This window comes from Tachyglossus aculeatus, chromosome 15 (assembly GCF_015852505.1).
Source record: "Tachyglossus aculeatus isolate mTacAcu1 chromosome 15, mTacAcu1.pri, whole genome shotgun sequence".
In the NCBI taxonomy this organism is placed as follows: domain Eukaryota; kingdom Metazoa; phylum Chordata; class Mammalia; order Monotremata; family Tachyglossidae; genus Tachyglossus; species Tachyglossus aculeatus.
Window position 1 is genome coordinate 11,276,458 of NC_052080.1, and position 23,963 is coordinate 11,300,420.

Genomic DNA, 23,963 nt, shown 5'->3' on the forward strand with positions numbered 1-23,963 from the left:
TTTTGGCTTCACTACCAAGATCCTACCACTTCTGTAAGCTATTGCCTTTGAGAACTGTTTGGGCTTTGTCTGACATTACTGTGTTCTTGAGAACATGATTTTCAGAATTCCCAGTAGGAGAGACATGCCTGAGTGAAACCTGCCTTTTTCCCTTCATTACAACTCTGGGAAATCAAAGTTTGAGGATTCATGCATTCATTCATTCATTTATTCAATCGTATTTATTGAGCGCTTACTGTGTGCAGAGCACTGTACTAAGCGCTTGGGAAGTACAAGTTGGCAATATATAGAGATGGTCCCTACCCAACAGCAGGCTCACAGTCTAGAAGGGGGAGACACACAACAAAACAAAACATATTAACAAAATAAAATGAATAGAATAAATATGTACAAGTAAAATAAATAGAGTAATAAATATGTACAAACATATATATATATATATATACAGGTGCTGTGGGGTGGGGAAGGAGGTAAGGCGGGGGGGATGGGGAGGGGGAGGAGGGATTCAAGGCTTACACTGAGAACTCTGAATAGGGAAGGCCTGTTCACACTATTCATACATCCCAAGCCCAGTTGCTCTGTAATAATAATAACAATAATAAAAATATAATAATTGTTAAGGGTTTACTATGTGTCAAGCCCTGTAATAAGCACTGAGAGACATAAATTAATCTGTTTGTACCCCATACTTGATCCAAATGGGGCTCAAAGCCTAGGAGGAAGAGAGAACAATCTAGTAGTGGTATTTATTGAGTGCTTACTGTGCGCAGAGCACTGTACTAAGCATTTGGGAGAGTTCAATACAAAAAACTTGGCAGACAGATTGGTAAAGCAGGTATTTAATCCGCAGTTTACAGATGGGGAAACCTAGAGAAGGTGAGTGAGGGTCACCCAGCATGCAAGTGGCAGAGGTGGAATTAGAACCCAGGTCTTCTAACTCCCAGGACCATGCTCTTTCCACTATAGACCACACTGGTTATTTTCAGTAGATTTTTTCCCCTGAAAGGACATTTGGTGCCACAGCACTGCTTGCATCCTGTCTGCTTCCAAAGAACATAATGACCTTCTTGATAAGGTTTTCTAATGTATTAAATGTATTCATAAATGCTGAACAACATGTTCCTTCAACATTAAAATTTAGTAACAAAATTCGGTGCTACATTGCAAGTAAAATTCTTAACTTGTAAATCAGATTGCCATGGAGCAGGCTGGAACATCTTCTTCTTGATCTTCTTTAGCCATTTTCTCAGTTTCCTCATCTGAAAATGGGTATAAAATACCTGTTCTCTCTTCTTCGTAGATAATGAGCATTGTATGGAACAGGTACTGTGACAGGATCTCTGCCACTTAGGAGTTTACAATCCTGAGGGTAGAGATCAAGCCTTCTTCCACTATTGTACACTACCAAACTTTTCAATTCAGTGTTCTACATGCACTGTTCATTAAATTTGGTTGATGATCTGGAAATTGGAGTCCTTTTTTATTATTATTCTTATACTTGTTGAGCGCTCACTATGTGTTAAGTGCTGTTCTAAGTTCAGGGGCAGATACAAGTTAATGAGGTTGGGCACAGTCCTTGTACCTCATGGGGTTCACAGTCTAAGTAGGAGGGAAGAAAGAGGATTTAATCTCCAGTTTACAGTTGAGGAAACTGAGGCACAGAAGTCAAGTGACTTGCCCAAGGTCACACAAAAAGCAAGTGGCAGAGTGGGGATTAGAACCCAGGTCCCTGTCCAGATTTACTACCTGGAATTGCCCTAAGCCTATTAGAGGTTGGAGTGGCGTCATTTTCCAGGGTCTGTCTTTATAATAACCTTAGACTGTGAGCCACTTGAAGGCTCAGAACTTTGCCATTTTTTTTAATAGTAGTTATTAATCACTGACTATGTTCCAGGCACTGTGCAAACCACTGGGGTAGATACAAGATAATCTGGTTGGACATGAAGTCTGTGTCCTTCATGAAGCTCAAATTCTAAGCCTAATTCTCACCTGTATTCTTTCCCAGTGCTTAACATGCTGTTGGGCACACAGGAAGCTCTTAATAAGTACTGTTACTGTTATTTCAGCGTGCTTTAGTACCCTGAAGCAGTTAATGCCATTTTAAAGGTGAACAGGAAAAGGATGGCAATCAGGGATTGTGTACTAGATCTTCAAATGTTAACCTCAGCTATTAGCCAACCCTATATCTAACATCATGCTTTAGGGAGGAGGCCTGAAAACATTTCTTTTACCTGAAGAGAAGAACATCTTCAGAAGGTAATTACAGTAATCTCATCTGCCTCTGTTGAACTGCCTTTTTCCGAGCCACAGCTTTGAGTTGTACTCTAGCTGCAGCTGGCCCTTGATTTTCAAGTGACACTCGTAGTTAAATGCAACTTTTGCACTTACAATTTGGCTCAGAAATGGCAATAAAATACCGGGCCTGGTGGTAAAGTACACATTAGATTGCACTGAGGTCAACTATTAGAGTAATTTGCCAGGCATCTGGTTCAGAGAATCTGTATTTGCTAGTGACTGCAATAAATTAATACAAAAACATGGTTTTGCCTTTCAAGGTAACAGGGATCTGGACAACTAACATAATGGGCTTTCCCTTAGAGTTTCCTCTGAGGTACTCCTCTCTTCCTTGGATGTTTCCATATTTTTTATTGTGGGTTGGAGTTTGAGAGAATAGGAGAGATGGGAAATGACAGTCAGATGCTTAACCAAAGCCTCTGTCACTTGGTTTGTTCTTATTTCTGCTCTTTCCGCTAGAAGTGATCCTAAAACTTCTGATCTCTAGGGTCTGAGGTCTTAAGTCCCCTTGCTAAGGCAGAAGTTATAAACTTGAAAAAGTCCCATCAAATATCATCTATTTCTAGACTGTGAGCCTGTTGTTGGGTAAGGACCATCTTTATATGTTGCTGATTTGTACTTCTCAAGCGCTTAGTGCAGTGCTCTGCACACAGTAAATGCTCAATGAACATGATTGAATGAATGATCACAGCATCTCCACAGTATACGGGATGAGACATTATTAACCCAAATTATAGGTAGGTACACTAATGCATGAACACTTTTATTCACATTTCAGACTTAAAATGATCACTATAAGTTTAAAGATTGCAGTTAAGTCAATCGAAATTGTTTCATGAGCAACTACTCTGTGAACCAAGCCCTCAAGGAGCTTACAGTCTTGCCATTTCCCATTTATGATATTTTTAAATACCACTGAGGCTACCTAGGCATGAATGCTCTATTGTCAACTCACTGCAGTAACCATCTAAGAAGAAAGTATTATTTTTCCCTTCTATTTTCCATAACCTCTTCTCTACCTCAGTGCTGGTTACTATGGTTACTTGATGACTATGATTAAGTTATTAGAATCACGTCCCTTTGGGTAGATGCATTTTGAAGAAAAAAATGACTCAATAATTCAGTGATCTTTCAAGAGTGTGATCTAAAGGAGAGAGCATGCACTTGGGAGGAAGAGAACCAAGAATCAAATCTTAACTCTAACACCTCCCTGTTGTGGGGCCTTGGGCAACTCACTTGACTTCTCTGCACCTCAGTTTCCTCATCTGTAAAATGGGGATTAAGTATCCATTCTCCTTGAACTTAAGCTGTGAACTTCATGTAAGATAGGGACTTTGTCCAATCTAATTCATTCATATCTATCCCAGCACTTAATTATAATGTTTGGCACTTAGTAACCTCTTAACAAATACCATAATTATTATTATTTAACTAAAAAATTACATGTAAGCATTTAAACATCATCATTTATTTTTAGAGAAGCAGCATGGCCTAGTGGGTAGAGCATGGGCCTGGGAGTTGAAAGGACCTGGGTTCTCATCCCAGCTCCTCTGCTTGTCTGGTGGGTGACTTGGGGCTAGTCACTTAACTTCTCTGTGCCTCGGTTACAGCATCTGTAAAATGGGGATTAAGACTTTGAGTCTGTGTGGGACAGGGACTGTGTCCAACTCGATCAGCTTGTATCTACGCCAGTGCTTAGTGCAATGCTCTGCACACAGGAAGCGCTCAATAAATATGAATGAATGAATGAATGCTTAAATACCTTTTAATATAAGATATTATCCTGTAAGCTTTGGGAAAATAGAAGGCTTGCCATAGATAGCCAAAATAGTAGGGTGTTCTTAATTTCAATGTACCTATTTAATTCGCTGTCAGAGATCATGGCTAATAATAATAATGATAGCATTTGTTAAGCGCTTACTATGTGCAAAGCACTGTTCTAAGCTCTGGGGGGGATACAAGGTGATCAAGTTGTCCCATGTGGGACTCACGGGCTTCATTCCCATTTTACAGATGAGGTAACTGAGGCTCAGAGAAGTTAAGTGACTTGCCCAAGGTCATACAGCAGACATGTGGCGGAGCTGGGATTCGAACTCATGACCTCTGACTCCAAAGCCCGGGCTCTTTCCATTGAGCCATGCTGCTTTTCTAACTATTGTACTCTTTCAAGCACTAAGTACAGTAGAGAAGTTGCCCCTTGTGGGACAACCTGATCATCTTGTAACCTCCCCAGTGCTTAGAACAGTGCTTTGCACATAGTAAGTGCTTATTAAATTCCATCATTATTATTATTATTATTATTATTCAGCACATATTAAGCACTCAATAAATACCCTTGATTGATTACTTTAAAATTCCATTGTGTTAAAAAAAAATGAGCCAAACAAAATCATTTCCGGGTGTCTCAATCACACCCAGATCATAGCCTTGTACTCAGAACATTTTTCTCTAGGAAGTGCCTCTGGACATGACATGTTCACAGGAAATTTCAGTTGTCGGAAATTTGCCTTCCATGTAACGTTCAAAGTACTATCAGTTTAACTGGCAAGGATTTAATGATCCAATAGGGACAAGGCAAGTAAACATGGGGCTTCAATTCATTATTCTAGAAATTAAAAACTATTCTGCTTCCCCCTTGGTAGATCATCTTTAATAGGGCAGATAAAAACTTTTGGGAAACACAAAATTGGACCCACTCCTTTAGTTTTAGCTCTCTGATGCTTAAGAATGGCCTTGGGAACAAACCTCCTGGTTTTTCACCATTAAACGGAATGGATAGTTTTGAGTTTATTGGGATAATGATGACATTTTTATGAATAGCATTAAAATGCTATAGCAGTTGTTATTACATAGAGACAGACAAATGAGGAGGGTAAACTACCTTACAGGAACTGCAAAAATCAAACATGGCAACACACTTCCCGTGTACTGCAGCTGGTAATGTAAATCTCACATTGGCCTTTTCACACACTCTCCAAGGTGAATTTTATCCTCAGCCACACCTCTGCGATCATGAAGGACAACTGTGTTGGTATGTGTATACCCACACACACACACTTTGCGCACACCACACTTTATTAAATGATAAGCTCGTCCCTTTAGACTATAAACTCGTTGTGGGCAAATTGTACTCTCCCAAAAGCTTAGTACAGTGCTCTGTACACAGTAGATGCTCAATAAATATGACTGAATGAAGGAATATACTTAAGTGCTAACTTCATATACTTATACACAGCAATGATAACATCAAACGTCATTCCTTTGAAGGGTCTCAATTTGAAATTAGACCTTTAAGATGGTGATTTGCAATAGAATCACACAACCCAACATTCACCCCATCTGACTGACTTACTTATAATGGATTCATAGCCCCCCAAATTCTAAAGCTGAGATTCTCAACATATTCTTCACAAAATTCTTTCACTTAAATGTCCGTGTTTTTCAAAGAAAATTGTACTCCTAGTGCTTTTCCAAACCGCTTAAGGCTTCTCACATTTTATTGTCAGAGAAAAGGGATATCAGAGCAGAGTTAAATTAGGCCATCCGACTGTCTGACATATATACGAGCATTAAACCAATTATTGACAGGCACATTATTCAAAACTCAAGATGACTTAACCTTCAAAGGGGAGTTGACATTCAGTGCCAGCACTGTTGTTTTTCTAGTATAAATGTTTAATGAGTCAGAAGTTTGAGTACTAAAGCTGCCAACTAATTTGGAAAAACAGCCATTACCCACTTAGAACATTTCCAAGTTCACTTTTATAGGCCCCACGTTGAAGAGAGACAAAGATAAGTACTCAGTTCATTATGAATCTCCTTGTACTAAAAACCTCAAGCACAATTGCTTATATTTGAAGTAATTGCATTCAAGTTAATTATGAAGAAGAAGATTTATTGTGCTCACCCCACAGGCCTAATTTTCTAAAATACATCATCCAAAAAGAAATTTTAATTTGGGGAAGTTTCTGATTAGGGGAAGGCAGAAATCGTACATCTCAGTCTCTATATCCAATCAATCAATCAATGGTATTTATTGAGCATTTTCTGTGCAGAGCACTGTACTAAGTGCTCGAGAGACAGAGAGTTGGCAGACATGGATTATGCCCACCCGGAGGTTACAGTCAAGAGGGTGAGTGAGATGGGCATTAAAATAAATTACAGATAAGTACATATCTTAGGAACAGTGGCTCCTTCTTTCTTTCTTTTATCCCTGACACGTTTTCCACCGTACTCACTTTTAACCCTTAACATATATTTTCCTTCCTCCACCCCACTGATGTCAATTGGTTTCATCCTAAGGACAGCACTGAGAGTGGATGTACCAGAAATGAACAACGTGCCAAAACACTCCATTCCATACTGCAGATCTTTGAAGACTTGCTCTTTGCCATACTGATGTTTTGCCTCTTTCATCTCTCCTGCTTTTCAAACCTACTTCTTGGCATTCTAAGTTTTGAAAATGCAACAGAGAGACTCGAAACGGTCAGGATTTCATTGGCAATCAAAATTTAAGCTTGAACTGAGTCCTGCTCTGTAGGCAAGACAGTATCCAACAAAATGTGAAAAGCAAAGTAGAAAACGCAGTGAAAATCCTCACATGCTTTAGCAATTGACAGAACTTGACCACGATGAAACATAAAACACTGAGGTGCCCCAAAATTTTCTGAGACCTGAATTTACTAGAGAAGATACATTTGCATTCTCAGGCAGTTTCATCTGCTCATCTTAGCAGTCATACTTATCAAATGGCAATAAAAGATTTCCCATCACGATATTTAGCAAGACAGGCGGCACACAGCTTTGATACAGTTAAGCACTTAGTACAGTGCTTTGCACACAGTAAGCACTCAATAAATAATAATGATGACATTTATTAAGCGCTTTCTATGTGCAAAGCACTGTTCTAAGTGCTGGGGAGGTTACAAGGTGATCAGGTTGTCCCACGGGGGGCTCACAGTCTTAATCCCCACTTTACAAATGAGGGAACTGAGGCACAGAGAAGTTAAGTGACTTGCCCAAAGTCACACAGCCTACAATCGGCGAAGCCGGTATTTGAACCCATGACCTCTGACTCCAAAGCCCTTGCTCTTTCCACTGAGCCACACTGCTTCTTACAGTTGAATGAATGCAGTGCTTATCCCAAAACGGTTTAAGGATAGCCACTATGGCCCAAGTGGCTATCCTATTCCAACTAGACTACTTTTTCAGACCCCTCACCAGTCTCCCTATTGCCAACGTGATTCCTCCCCAGTTAATAATAATAATAATAATGATAATAATGGCATTTGTTAAGTGCTTGCTATATTCCAGGCACTATACTTAAGTGCTTGGGGGTGACACATGCAAAGAAGTGGATAGAGCACTTCCCTAGGAGTCAAAAGGTCATGGGTTCTAATCCTGGCTCTGCCACTTGTCTGCTGTGTGACTTTGGGCAAGCAACTTCACTTCTCTGGGCCTCAGTTCCCTCATCTGTAAAATGGAGATTAAGTCCCCATGGGATGGGGACTGTGCTCAACACGATTTGCTTGCATCCACCCCAGCGCTTGGTACAGTGCCTGTCGCATAGTAAATGCTTAACAAATAGCATAATTATTCAATCAGGTTGGCTACTGTCCCTGTTCCACATTGGGCTCACAGTCTTAATCCCCATTTTACAGATGAGGAAACTGAGGCACAGAAAAGGGGAGTGACTTGTCCAAGGTCACACAGCAGACAAGTGGTGGAGCCGGGATTAGAACCAATGCCCTTCTGGCTCCTAGGCCCGTGCTCTATCACTAGACCCCGCTGCTTCTCATAACCCACTCTTCTGCCCCGATAATTTTTCTTTAACATCACTGTGCACATATCTTTCTGATTCTCCAAAGGTTATCCATTTCTGTCAACGTCAAACTCCTAACCAGTGAGCCCACTGTTGGGTTGGGACCGTCTCTATATGTTGCCAACTTGTACTTCCCAAGCGCTTAGTACAGTGCTCTGTACACAGTAAGCGCTCAATAAATACGATTGAATGAATGAATGAAAAATACTCCATCAGCTCTCTCCCTCCTAATGGTCAGTTCCCTTTTTTCATACTCTCCTGCTCACACTCTTCACACCTGCTGGGATCATAATAATGATAATAATAATAATGGCATTTATCAAGTGCTTACTATGTGCAAAGCACTGTTCCAAGCACTGGGGAGGTTACAAGGTGATCAGGTTGTCCCACGGGGGGGCTCACAGTCTTCATCCCCATTTTACAGATGAGGGAACTGAGACACAGAGAAGTTAAGTGACTTGCCCAGAGTCACACAGCTGGCAATTGGCGGAGCCGGAATTTGAACCCATGACCACTGACTCCAAAGCCCGAGCTGTTTTCCACTGAGCCACGCTGCTTCTCTATCATCTTTTCACCTTGCCTCATTCTTGGCTCTCCAGCCTCCCACAGGCTGCTCACACCTTCCTCTTGTCCAGAGGTCTTTAAGCTCGTTGTGAGCTGTTCTGTTGTTGTGTTGTCCTCTCCCAAGCATTTAGTACAGTGCCCTGCAAACAGTCAGCGCTCAATAAATACAATCGGTGGATTGAACTCCCTCCCCCTTTAAATTCAACACACTTGTTCTGAATGCCCCAGGTGATTTTTAAATCCTTTTATAAAACAACTTATTATGAGACATATTTAAAGTATTAAAAGGTCAGTTTACTTACTGTTTCTTGGATGCCAGCGCACAGCATTTAAAAATGCATTACAATAATGGAAGAGAAACTCGTGCTCTGATTGGAGAGTTTTTCTTTCAAGCAAGGGCATCAGGTCACGTCCATCAATGATCCTGAATAATTAAGAATTGTCAAATCAGCCAGAGAACATGATTGGTGCACTAAGGTGGAAAATGTAAAATCCTTCAATTTTCTAAAAGCAACCTAATTTCCATTCATCAAAAAATTCAGTACTACTACTACTAATAATAATGGCATTTATTAAGTGCTTACTATGTGCAAAGCACTGTTCTATGCGCTGGGGAAGTTACGAGGTGATCACTAGGTGATACTAGAACAAACCTTCCATCCAAAACCGGAAGGGTACCTGAAAATTTAATAAAACTCAACACAGCTGGCATAAATCTGTTCCTCTTGATTTTTACATAATTCTGAGAGATAGTCTTTTTCCATTTTGCTTTTTAAAATATCGTTTTATTTCTTTCCCTGTCCCATTTCTCTTCCTTCCAAAGTTTCTGGGCACAACATTTCAGCTCAGAGGCCTCTCGCGTCAAAAAGACAAATAGAACCTCGTGTTAAATGCATGAAGTCAATCTTCAAAGATGTGATTCCCAATTCAGAGTGGAATATATTGAGAAAACGGACCCTATGATTAGAATTGTACAGTGGGAGGTGCTGGTTCCCAAATAATAATAATAACAATGATGGCATTTCTTAAGCGCTTACTATGTGCAAAGCACTGTTCTAAGCATTGGGGAGGATACAAGGCGATCAGATTGTCCCACGTGGGGCTCACAGTTTTCATCCCCATTTTACAGATGAGATAACTGAGGCACAGAGAAGTTAAGTGACTTGCCCAAAGTCACACAGCTGACAAGTGGCAGAGCCAGGATTTGAACTCATGACCTCTGACTCTCCAGCCCATGCTCTTTCCATTGAGCCATGCTGCTTCTCTAATGAAAATATGAACCAAATGAAAATTTGAACCATCTTCTTTCAGAGAATTCAATAAGACTATGAAAGAATATTCTGGATGGATGCAAAACAAAGAGAAATAACTGTTCTGAAAAAGAGATGATTATCACTTTGGAATTAATCTGGGCAAGAAACAAATCAGTCTTTTTCCTACCACTGGCCATAAATTCACAATTTCTTTTTCATTTAAGCTACTGGTTCTCAAATGATTTAAGATAAGAGTAAATAACTCCTTTGAAAAAGTTAAAATTGTTAGCTTTCATGTTCTATTTTTCTCATTAATGAAACAGGAAAACGGACTCAACTCATTGTCGATCGAAAGATCGGAAGCCCTATCAAGTCTGTGAGTTTGTAGGCCATGACCCGAATGATATCTATTTCTATCAACTTCCCAGGCTGCTTTTGTCTATGTACTGCTAGTCCAGATTGTAATTACAGTCTTGCTGCTTAGCTCACTTCTTCTTCCTAAATATTAATCCACTGCACCATAGTAAATGAAACCTATGGACTGAAAACACTTTATTATTCTTAAGTTAAAAATAAGAACAAGAGATGAGCTTGGATTGCTTCCCAATCACACTATTAACTGCAGTAGTTTGGATGAGAAATATGCTGGAATCTGTCTACCCTGCATCAGGGTTGTTCCTACGAGAGGCCAGTGTGGTTTTGGAAGAGATTTGTTTTTCTTAGAGACATCCTTCCAGCCAGATGTGCTTGATGCAAAGTGAACTTTAATAATAATAATGGCATTTATTAAGCGCTTTCTATGTGCAAAGCATTGTACTAAGCGCTGGGGAGTTTACAAGGTGACCAGGTTGTCCCACAGGGGGCTCACAGTCTTAATTCCCATTTTACAGACGAGGTAACTGAGGCACAGAGAAGTTAAGTGACTTGCCCAGAGTCACACAGCTGACAATTGGAGGAGCCAGGATTTGAACCCATAACCTCCGACTCCAAAGCCCATGCTCTTTCCACTGAGCCACGCTGCTTCTCCAACTTTCAGAGTCTAAGATAAGTGGTATGGGCTAGCAAATAGGGCAAAAGCCTGGGAGCCCAAAAGTCATGGGTTCTAATCCCGACTCCACCAAGGGGAAGCAGCGTGGCTTAGTGGAAAGAGCCCAGGCTTGGGAGTCAGAGGTCATGGGTTCTAATCCTGGCTCCGCCACTTGTCAGCTGTGTGACTTTGGGCAAGTCACTTCACTACTCTGTGTCTCAGTTCCCTCTTCTATAAAATGGGGATTAAGACTGTGAGCCCCACATGGGACAACCTGACGACCTTGTGTCTACCGCAGTGCTTAGAACAGTGCTCGGCACTTAGTAAGCGCTTAACAAATACCATAATAATAATTTGTCTGCTGTGTGGCCTCGGGCAAATCACTTCACTTCTCTGTGCCTCAGTTATCTCACTTGAAAAATGGGGATTGAGACTGTGAGCTCCATATGGGACAAGGACTGTGTCCAACCTGATTTGCTTGTATCCACTCCAGTGCTTAGTACAGTGCTTGGAACATAGTAAGCGCTAAACAAGTACCACAATCATTATTATTACTACTATTATTATTAAGTGGGGATTGCAGGGGGCAATCAAGATTAACATAGGACAGAAAGACACTAAACTCCAAGGACTGCTTCAAAACTCAACACTGCAAGTCCACCTAATAGGGACATAACCAGTAGAATTTCCACTTCTCCTCAGTACCAGGCTTGATCTTCTTGCTTATCTACTGCCTGAGAACCTTCAAATCTCATATCCTGGGAGACTGGTCATGAAAGAGGATGGGGTTAGTAAGTGGATATGAGGGACCGAGGTGTTCCTGGGCCAATCAGAAGACGCCGAAAGAGGATGAAATCGTGAGGCAAATTTACTGCTTCCTCAAATTCAGCTTTCAGTCCAACCAACAGTGTTCAGTAGCAGTCAAAGGTCCTAGAAGAGGAGCCTCCAAAGAGCAGGTTAATTGCTCAGATAACCCTATGAGTGAATATCACAAGTGTGATTTTTGAATCACACTTAGATTTGTCTTTTGCACATCTGGCTGGCATTCTCTTCAATAGCTTTCTAAATTGGTTGCCGGCTGAAACACCATATTTTGAGCAGGTGAACGGAGATTCAGTCAATGGTATTTGAGTGATTACTTTGCTCCCCCAAGCACTTAGTACAGTACTCTGCAAAGTTAGTATTCAATAAGTACCATTGATTGATTGATTGATTACTGTGCAAGCACTGTACTATGTTCTTGAAGTGTGGAGAGGATGGAGAAAGAAAGAAAGAACGAGACAGAGAGGGCCAGAGGCAGAGAGGAACAAATACTGTGTCTAATTTCCAGCTATGCAGTCTTTCCCAGTGCTCGGAACAATGTTCTGCACACAGAAGCAATGAAGAAAATGATTCCTACTACTGAAAGAGAGAGATAGAAAGGGAGAGGAAGATACAGAAAGAGAAGGAATGAGAGAAGAGGGAGGGAGAGAGACTTGGCTTCCAATCTCAGCTCTGCCATTTGCATAGCAAGTGACCTTGGGCAAGTCACTTGACTTTATTGAGCCTCAGTTCTCTCATTTGTAAAATGGGGATTCTATATTTGCTCTTCCCTTCCCCCGATTTAGACGACGATACCCAGATAGGACAGGGACTGTGTCTGATCTGATTGGATTGTATTTACCCCAGTTCTTAGTACAGTGCTTGACACACAGTAAGTGCTTAACAAATAATATAATTATTATTCCTCTGTCTAAAGAGAGCAGCAAATAATTCATTTTCGGTGTTCTTAAGAGGCTCTCTCCTCAGCTTGGAAAAATAACTGCAGTCCTAGCTACATTGTAAGGGCTTAATAAATATCATATCCCTGGGGCAAAAACTCTTCTCTTGGGGATCAGCATGGCCTAGTGGAAACAACATGGTCCTGGGAATCAGAGGATCTGGGTTCTAATTCTGGCTCTGCCACTTGGCCACTGTGTGAACTTGGGCAGTCACGGCTTACCAGTGCTTCAGTTTCTTCAACCATAAAATGGAGATTCAATACCTATTCACCTGCTTCTTAGCCAGTGAGCTCCACATGAAACAGGGACTGTCTGACCTGATGCTTGACACATGGTAAGCACTTAAATATAATTATCATAATTATTATTATTCTCTTCTCCCCAGCTCTTTTCACTGCCAGTTCACAGCAAAATCATCAGTCCAGGCTAGTTTGGCTACATTTCTCAACCCTCTTTCCACAGATGTGACATCTGGCTAGACTGAAACTCTATTTTTAAGAACAGCAATTAACAGGTTGGGAGAAAAAGTGATGGCGATGACGGTTAGATGGGAATCCGAGCTCATTTAGAAAAAGCGCAATTCCGGCAGCATGGAAAAAAGAGAAAAACCTCCGGCCTGCAAAAATTTTTCAGGCTGGAGATGCAAAGATGAATTTCATTTTTCTATATCCTCTACCTAACTTGTCCCTTCCTACAAGCCCTCAATAAATCATCTGCTAAGGAGCACCAGTCCCTGCAGAAATATTAGTCTGTCAAACGTGCTCACTTTTGACATGAAAAATTGGAAGGGATGCTATTTAGCTGAACTCTTAGATGGTGTCCACTCTGACAACATTTGGTTTCTCAGACAGACTTAGCTTCTAATCATTGTTTTGGAGGGTTCTTTTACGTGGCCGCCCTTTCTCTGGAGTCCACAACTGGATCTACATCACCTTCCCCATATAGTAGCACCTCCAAAGAGTCATGGAGTGTATGTATTTATTTTCAGGTCTGCCTGAACATAGCTAGTCAAGAGTTCGAACAAATGCGGTGGACAAACTGATCCTCTCCCAACATCAAGTTTTAGTTAAACTCTTAGCAGTCAAATGTGTCCACTTTTGATGTTTAAGGCCAGTTTTCTTTGAAATAAAATGGCTGGAATTATTCTTCAATGGGGAAACACATAATTTTTCAGTAAAATAGCTCTCCTTTTGTATTAGCCCTAGACTAGCTCTGAGTAGGAATCAATCAATGGAATTTACTAAGCACTTACTAAGTGCAGAGCACTGTACTAAGTGTTTGGGAGAATACAGATCATTGGGAGAGCATAAATCATTCACTGTCATTCATTCAATTCAATCCTATTTATTTTTTACTGTGTGCAGAGCACTGTACTAAGCTTTTGGGAAGTACAAGTTGGCAACATATAGAGACGTTCATGATTCTATAGGGAAAAAACCTTACCCTATAGTAATAATAACTACTATTTAGCACAGTGGGAACAATGCACCACATTAAGAACCCAGGAAATCTAAAACATGAAATTGACACACTCCCTGCCCAGAAGTTTACTATTTTATGGGGTGGATTTCCAATTTGGGAATTTTTGAAAGGTTTTTTTTTTTTTACGGTTGGCTAAAAACATGATAGCCATGCAACTTTACGACACTCAAATCTCCCATCATCGATCCATGGTATTTGAACCTTTTTGCAGACAAAGCACTGTACTAAGCACTTGGGAGAGTACAATACAAAAGAGTGGGTAGACACATTCCCTGCCTACCATGAGATTATAGTCTAGGTGGGGAAATTATTACATTATGGAAAAATACATTATGGAGACATAATGTATACTTCCACTAGGCATTTGGGCTAGAACATATGCAGGCAAATAAGGAACAAGTGACAGACAACAGGAGCCTTGTTTGGACATAGGATGCCAAGGTGTCAGAATAATGATAACAATAATAATAGCAAAAACAATGATAGCAGTACTTAAGTGCTTACTCTGTGCCAAGCACGGAAATACGTGCTCGCTTAGATAAAAGATAACCAGGTCGCACTGTGTCCCTGGTCCAACATGGAGTTCACAGCCTGAGTAGGAGGGAGAACAGGTATTTAATCCCCATTTTAGAGGTGCGGAAAGAGATGCACAGAGAAGTTAAAATGGTCATACATCAGGTAAGTGATGGAGTCAGATTTAGAATCCAGGTTCTCTGATTCCCAAGCCTGTTGGGTTTCTACTAGGCCATGAGGCTTCCCAAGCATTTCAGAAGAAATGTTTTGTGTATCCACACACACACACACACAGAGACGTGGTTTCAGCCCCAGTGAGTCCTACAAAGTGTAATTTCACAAACATGAGATCTTGCAAGAACACAAACTCCCCATTTCAGAGGATCTAGACATAATCGTTAAGATACAGCTTCTGAGAAAATACAAGGCCAGATGAATGTCATCAATTGAAAGGGTGTCTCAGGAATCCAAAAGGATCATCTAAAAATAGCAAGCACACAATTGAGGCTATGCTTTATGCCTGTTGGTGAATCAGTCAGTTGCATGTGATTGGAGCATCCATGCGTCTAAGCTTCGACTTAGCAGGATCAAATTTAATTTTGCAACATTCCCCATCTACCTGAGCGGCAGAACCACAGGGCTGTAAAAACAATCCTTCCCATGGTACATGATTTATTAGGGGTTTGTGGGAACTGACACAGCCAACTAGTTGTACTAGCACCTATGACTCGATCAGAAGAAAGGGAAAGAAATGCAATAATGACCTGAATACAAATGATTGAATCTCTTCCTCCTGACTTAAAAAAAGTGTGTGTGTGTGTGTGTGTAGCGGGGGGGGGGGGGGAATTGGATAAGAAATACAGTATTTATAGAATTACAGGATCATAGAATTTGGACCCAGAAATTTGATATCTTGGGCTACTACAGACACCCATCTTCTAAGTCCTTCTGAAATCCCACCTCCTCCAGGAGGACTTCCCTGGCTAATTTTCCTTCTCCTCAGGTTTTGTCCTCCCAAACCTCACTGAGGCACTTCTGTGTCTATACCCACTTACACTCTCACACTCACTCAAAGTACTTTTCAACATACTGACCCATAAATTCTACTGCTTAAGCACTTACTCGTCTGCACATTCATCATTTGAGAGTATTTACTAAGTGCTTATTGTGTGACAGGTTCTGTGCTAAGTGCTGGGGTAGACACGAAACAGTCAGATCAGCCACAGTCCCTGCCCCATGTGAGGCTAATAATGATAATAATTTTGATATTTGTTAAGTGCTTACTATGTGTAAAGCACTGTTCTAAGCGCTGGGAGGATATCATCAATCGTATTTATTGAGCGCTTACTATGTGCAGAGCACTCAGTAAATATGATTGAATGAATGTAGTAGGGGGAAATAGGAGATTAGTCAGGAAAGGAGGTAACGCGATGGCAGAAGAAATGGTTGTAATCCTCACTTCTGCTCCCTAATCTCATTCAACCTGCCTTCGCTCCACTTGTTTCAGTGCACCCCGACTGGGTCAAGATTTTAGAACTCAGTGGTATAACTGTACCCCCTCCTTGGAAAAACTGGATTTCCGCTTTGTACTATTAGTCATGGGTAATCATGAACCCGGTAAGCACTCAGAAAACAACAACTGAATGAATGAATAAATGAATAAACCTATCTTGTCCTGTCATGCTGTCGCGTTGTCTCCGACCCACAGCGATGTCAAGGGCGCATCTCTTTCAGAACACCCCACCTCCATCTGCAGTCGTTCTAACAGTGCATCCACAGAGTTTTCTTGTTAAAAAAACAGACGTGATTTACCATTGCCTCCTTCTACGCAGTAAACGTGAGTCTCCACCCTCGACTCTTGCCAATACCTCCGCTGCCCAGCACAGGTGAGTCTGGACTTGTAGCAGATTGCCTGCCACTCGCTAGCCACTGCTCAAACTAGGAATTGAATGGATATGCCTCTGCTTGACGCTCCTCCTGGAGTGGAGACTGGTAGAGTACTGGAAACTCTCCAGGTGCAACCCTGAGAGGGGATTGAAGCTATAAATGACCCTTTTCCCCATACCTGGAAAGAACACAATGTTCCAGATCAGAAATGCCAGGGTCCAGGATGTTAAGACACTTCCCCGTCTAGAAATTTTGACATCCGTACTCTGTCTCTTCTGAAGAGCGCTGTTTATTGCTCTGAATAGTTCTGTTATTGTTCTACAGAGTTCTTTGTGTTGGTTCTGTGGAGGGAGCAGTGCTCTGGCAATCTGGAAACCTTCGACCTAGTCCGGGTTCTGCTCGGAGCTAGCTAAGTACAGGAAGACTGTATGATTGATTCATTCAATCATATTTATTCATTCATTCATTCAATCGTATTTATTGAGTGCTTACTGTGTGCAGAGCACTGTACTAAGCGCTTGGGAAGAACAAGTTGGCAACATATAGAGACGGTCCCTACCCAACAGTGGGCTTTGAGCGCTTATTGTATGCAGAGCACTGTACTAAGCACTTACGCCCTTTGCAATGTTCCACATTCTCCTACCTACTCGCTCATTACACACCTTGCCCTGGAGGAACATGAATGGCCACGATGAGAGGCCTGACATAGGAAGTAGCACCGTGGTCTAGTGGAAAGAGCCTGGCCTTGTGAGTCAGAGGTCCCGGGTTCTAATCTCAGCTCGGCTGATTGCTTGCTGTGTAACCTTGGGCAAGTCACTTCACTCCTCTGTGCCTCCATTTCTTCAGTTGGAAAATGGGGATTAAATCCTCCTTCCTTTCACTTAGACTGCGAGCCTCTTGTGGGACAGGGACTGTGTCCAACTGATAAACATGTATCTACCCCAGTGCTTGATATATAGTAAGCACTTAGAAAAATACCATAAAAAACCTACTAAAATCAATTCCTCTGAATGGGTTCTCGGTCTTCAAGTCTCTGAATGTAGATTCATCCATCAATCCTGACAGAGGACTCCATTATTGTTGTGAATGGGCCTGTTTTTCAGGTTACTACAAACTTGAAACCATAATCAGATTTTCACAAACACCAAAAGATGAATTTTGGAGTCTGTCAGACTGCTATCTGGCACAAATTTTCCTGGGAGGGCATACAAGTTGAATGTTAAAGTAGAATTGAAATCCTATAATTCACTGAATTTCTCTAAAGGTAAATCACAAGGTTGGATGTATGGCTTGATAGCAATTGGCCACGTAATATCTTTGGCATCTCTGAGGACTGCAGTAAAGACATCTTGCCAAAATATCCTGCTATAGTAGACATTGTTCCAGCTCCACCATGACTGAGAAAGTAATCCATCCATCACGTAAGCACTTATTGTGTGCGCTATCCTAAGCAGTGCACACAGTAATACAAAGAATAATACCTTGGAATGGAAAAACACAATCCTTGCCCTCAAGGAGCATACAATCAACCATCAAATGTCCTTACTGTGTGCCAAGCACTTGTGAGAGAACAATAGTTGGATGATTCCATCCCTGCCCTCAAGGAAAGCAGTTAGTACTTAGTACTAGAGTGCTTAGTACAGTGCTCTACACACAGTAAGCGCTCAATAAATATGATTGAATGAATATTGTCTCTTTCTAAGTAAGCGGTGTTCAAATAACCTGAGGGAGTTTCTGTAGAGATTTTTAATTATACTTCAAGTGCAACTACAGCATTTAATGACAAAATCAAGCCTCACAGTGAGAAGGCCACTGCAACCATAACCTATTTTGTGTAGAGAGGGGGAGTGGGATATAACAACAGGAGAACTAGTTTGTGGAAATTATATCAAAAATGAAGAGGAGCTAAAGCTAAGAGGATCACCATCTTGAGAGGAGCATAGTCTTTCAACCTCTCTTGGAAGAATTAGAGAGCCTATTAAGAGATGAGCTTAAAACACCTCTCTTCTATTTCCCAAAATGGTTATTTGAGAGGCAGGACTGACAGAGCAAATGATTGTAATGGAAACATTTCCCTTCTTTGAAGAAATATAAAAGAGGAGGGCAGTGGTTTGAAAAAGATCAATTTGGAGAGGTGAGAAAACATAGTTGTGAATTCTTCTTGAGTGGAGCTGGGGTCAATTTGGTCTTGTTTGCTTTCCTCTATACCCTTGGCTGAGGCGCAGGACACATTTAAACAGGATTTGAAGTAGACTGCACGACATTACCTTGGCCTGCTGCCAAAATAATGAAAACAATTAATCAATGTGCTTCAAATACAACTCTTTGGAATAGGAATAACACTTAAAAAAATGTCACTGGCCATGTCATATATTAGAGTTAAACATAAACAGGAAACATGTAGTTTACAACTTGTTAAACCAAGACACACTGGGAAATTGCGATTCTGCGAATCTTGTTGCTGTTGCAGGAATTAAGTGGCAAAGGCCAAAACGATAGACACAGAGGAGTTTGTGGGAAGGGGAAATTTGAGAATTGATCCTATCTCTGCAGGAGATAAAGGCAAGAGAAAGAGGCAACTGGAAGACATGAGAACAGGTACAGGATGACATTGTTGAGGAATGATAATAATAATTATAATAATAATAATGATAACACCAATAAATAATGCTGATTATCATTAATCATATTTACTGAGTGCTTACTGTGTGCCAAGCACTGTACTGAGCACTGGGAGAGTACAATATAACATCAAACTCATTCCCTCACATTTTGCTGATGAGGGAGGTGAGGAACAGAGAATTTAAGTGACTTACCCAAGTTCTCACAGCAGGCACATGGTGGAAGCTAGATTAGAACCCATGTCCTCTGATTCCCAGACCCTGCTCTTTACACGAGGTAAAGAAACTGCAGTGAGTTGCTTAACCCACAAGTAAATTGCTCTGCTACAAAAATAGCTAGTTATAAGAGCCTGCCTAATGCCATTACAGAAACAGTCTGCCAAATAAGAAAATAGTCACGTAAATTTTGTTAAGTAATAGAGTGCACTTGAAATGGCATACAGTACCTGTCTTCAGGTAATGGTGACCCTGCCAGTTTGACAATGGTAGGGAATACATCCATGTTACTGGTTGGTTCGCCAATTTCTATTCCAGCCTCTACCACTCCTGGCCAGCGAAGAAGGCCTGGGACTCGAATGCCACCTTCCCAGTTGTTAGCTTTTCCACCTTAAAGAGGTAAAGGTAGAAATCAAGGGAGAGTTGTGCTGTTGTCAACAGCTTTCCACTCTGCAATGTTCACCCTTCTACCAGAAAACTCCACTGTTACAAGACTCATTACAATCCAGATACACACACACACACACACACACACATAAAAAAATCTTAGTATGTTGTCACTTGGGATAGTCTCTCCCAACCGCTTTGTAGAATGCTCTGCATATAGTCAGCACTCAACAAATACCACTGACTGGTGAACTGATCCAATTACTTTGCCCTGATGAATCTAATTTTCAATAACTTCTCCAGAAACCTCAGCGATATGGATTAGGAAATGTTATGAAGGCGATGAAGGAAAACATAATGAGAAATAGAGTCCCATCTCCTCGCATTTCTCTTCCCTTTCTTTTGAGTATCTAGCAATCAAATTTAGACAATAAGCTAAGTGATTGAATGCAGTGGATCTGCTAAAGCCATCACCAGCTCTTCAATTCTCTTCAGTAAGTTCTCCAGAATTTAAATAATAACAACAATAATAATAATAGTATTTGTTAAGCACTTACTACATGCCAAGTGCTGTACTAAGCAGTGGGGTAGATACAAGATAATCAGATCCCCCCTGGGGCTAACAGTTTTCTTAATTAGAATGTGAGTTCAATGCAGGAAAGGGTCTTTGTCTAATCTGATTGTATTGTCTCTACCCCACTGCTTAACGAATACCAGAGTGAGAAGAAGTGTGGACTAGTGGATAGAGGGGAGAGAACACGGTCTTGGGATTCAGCACTTAGAACAGTGCTTTGCACACAGTAAGCGCTTAATAAATGCCATCATTATTATACAGAAGGACCTGGTAATCCTGATCCTGCCACTTGTCTGCTGGGTGACCTTAGGCAATTCGCTTAACTTCTCTGTACCTCAGTGACCTCATCTGAAAAAGGGGGATCAAGACTATGAGCCCCATTTAATAAATACAATTGAATGAATGAATGAATGAATTTAGGGCATGGACCATGTTCAATCTGATTTGATTCTATCTACCCCAGTGCTTAGTACAATGCCTGGCACATAGTAAATGCTTATCAAATACCAGAGAAGCAGCGTGGCTGAGAGAAAAGAGCACAGACCTGGGAATGAGAGGACTTGAGTTCTACTCCTGTTCTGTCGATTCCTTGCTGTGTGACCTTGGGCAAGACACCAAACCTTTCTGTGCCCCAATTCTCCTGCTCTCCTCCTACTTAGAGGGTGCATTCCATGTGGGACAGGGACTGTGTCCAACTTACTTCACTTGTATCTAGCCCAGAGCTTAAAACAGTGTTTGACATATAGTAAGCACTTAACAAATATCATAAAAACCCATAAAACATTATTATTATTATTAATAAAATACACTTCAAAAATTCCAGATCCACTTGGGTTTGGCCATTAATGTCTGAGAGAGCCCTTCAACCTGCTAAATACAAACACAAAAACTAAACAATGGAAAGGAAAATTTCTATAAATGAAAGGAATATTTTTTTTCTCTTGCAGTTAGCTATTTTGACCTAGATACTTCATTAATTAGCCCTTGCATTTTATTAGCGGAACAGAATTGTCTGTGGAACAAGGTAGATTAAGGAGTTCATGTTATGAAGATCATTGGAGAGCTTCTGATTTAGAGCCAAGCACATTGTTCAATAAAGAGGTGCATTTCCGATACGAGGATCAAGTGGTATAATTACTACTTGAAATATTTTTAATAGATGCCTTTAAAAATTGACATTTATCCCTTTATAATATTTTTCATGATAAAATGGAGTCATAAAGTCATACTGTCTTCTTTATAACCTTCTAGAATCATCTCTCAATCTTCAGGCTAGGATATTTCTTGGGTCGCCTTGGAAACAATAACCCACTCTCTTTGGTGCACTCCAGATAAGTTATCCTCAGATATTCAGTATATGTACATTCCAAATGGTCCCTCTACCAAACGGACACTGACATGATTATGCAGATCACATACGAGAAGGATCCTAGAAAAATCAGCTGCAATGATGCACAGTAGTTTAAAAAAAAAAGTGGAAGTATCTGAGCCTGCCAACAGGAAAATCGCAAATCAATCTATCAATTAATCAAATCAATGTCATTTATTGAGTGTTTACTGTTTGCAAAGGACTGTACTAAGCGCTTTAAATGCAAAGGAAAAACTGAGAAAAATCAGGCTAGACTGTAAGCTTGTTGTGTGCAGGGAATGTGTCTACCAACTCTTTCATATTGTACTCTCCTAAGAGCTTAGTACAGTGCTCTGCACATACTAAGCTCTAAATAAATACAATTGATTGAATGATTGATATTTTCCAATTAGCTTGAGTACTACTAATAATAATAATAAAGGTGGCATTTATTAAGCACTTACTATGTGCAAAGCACTGTTCTAAGCGCTGGGGAGGTTACAAGGTGATCAGATTGTCCCACAGGGATCTCACAGTCGATCCCCATTTTACAGATGAGGTAACTGAGGCACAGAGAAGTTAAGTGACTTGCCCAAAGTCACACAGCTGACAATTGGCGGAGCAGGGATTTGAACCCCTGACCACTGACTCCAAAGCCCGTGCTCTTTCCACTGAGCCATGCTGCTTCTCTGATATCTAATTAGTTACTAATTAGTTATCTCTGATATCCAGCGAAATAGTGGGGCCAGGAAGAAAAGCAGGTAGAACTGGTAAAGGCAAGCACTTGTGATAATTACAGTATTCATAATGAAGCGCTTGGGAATTGATTTTACAATGAAAATTCAAGTTAAAATAAACAGTTTGCACCTAAGAAGTTTATTTCCCATGATTCATATATATATATACATATATATATACTCCTCAGTCTTCTTACCTTTATAAATTCCATTACTTCCTCCTTGGATTTCTCCCTTGTTGGACACTTCTTCAATATGTGCTCCCTGGTCAGATGTAAAGTACATGAGTGTCTTATTTGCCAATTTCTTCTCCTCTAGAACATCTAAGATCTTCCCTAAAGATAAATAAGAAAAGATATAAAATGTTTCAATCAATGGTATTTACTGAGAGCTTACTGTGCAGAGCATTGTACTAAGTGCTTGGGCGAGTACAATAAAACAGAGTTGATAGACATGCTCCCTGCCCACGAGAAGTTTACATTCTAGAGGGGGAGACAGACATTAATATAAATAAATAACAAATATGTACATAAGTGTTGTGGGGTTGAAGGTGAGGGTGAATATCAAGTACCTAAATGGTATACAGCCAAGTGCAATTCATCCAAACACAGTCTACAGACATATGGATCACTTCTAGACTGTGAGCCCGCTGTTGGGTAAGGACTGTCTCTATATGTTGCCAACTTGTACTTCCCAAGCGCTTAGTCCAGTGCTCTGCACACAGTAAACGCTCAATATGATTGAAAGAATGAATGGATCATGAATTTGGTAGTTAAACGTCCACAAAGAGCATTTGCATATATAATAGCTGGCAACCCACTGAATAGATAAGATCCCAAAAGCCAAGAACCAGAATCAATTGATCAGTCATTCAGTCAGAAGCAGCAATGCCTAGTGGATATAGCGCAAATCTGGGAGTCCGAAGCACGTGAGTCCTAATCCCAGCTCTGCCACTTGTCTGCCATTTGTCTCAGCTTCTCTGTACCTCAGTTACCTCATCGGTAAAATAGGGATCAAGACTGTGTGTCCCATGTGGGACGCAGACTGTGTCCAATAGCGGTCATTATTATTATTATTATTATTATTATTATTATTATTATGGTATTTGTTAAGGGCTTATTATGTGGCAGGCAATGTACTAAGCGCTGGGGTGGATACAACAAATCAGGCTGGATGCACCCCTTTGTCCCATGTGGGGCTTGCAGTCTCAATCCCCAATTTACAGGTGAGGTAACTGAGGCCCAGAGAAATGAAGTGACTTGCCCAAGGTCACACAGCAGACATGTGGCACAGCCAGTATTAGAACCCATGACCTTCTGACTCAGGCCCTTGCTCTATCCACTATGCCATACCCCAGTGCTTAGTACAGTGTCTGGCACATAGTAAATCCTTAATAAATACCATTTAAAAAAAATTAAAAGCGAGGTACAATGTGGTAGTTTGCTTACTGGAGGCGAGGCTCTATTTGATGCAGAGAT

At 40.8% G+C, this 23,963-nt stretch overlaps 1 protein-coding gene across 2 annotated transcripts in view; it reads right to left on the reverse strand.

The window, feature by feature from the left end:
- The window catches only part of STS (steroid sulfatase), a 102,102-nt gene that overhangs the window by 11,030 nt on the left and 67,109 nt on the right, over positions 1-23,963 (reverse strand). For both annotated transcript variants that reach the window (XM_038757458.1, XM_038757459.1), the window contains 3 exons: positions 22,683-22,820; positions 19,670-19,829; positions 8,983-9,104 (listed from right to left, as the gene is read on the reverse strand). In XM_038757458.1, the coding sequence (XP_038613386.1) occupies positions 8,983-9,104; positions 19,670-19,829; positions 22,683-22,820 (420 nt within the window). The remainder of the gene's footprint in view (positions 1-8,982; positions 9,105-19,669; positions 19,830-22,682; positions 22,821-23,963) is intronic.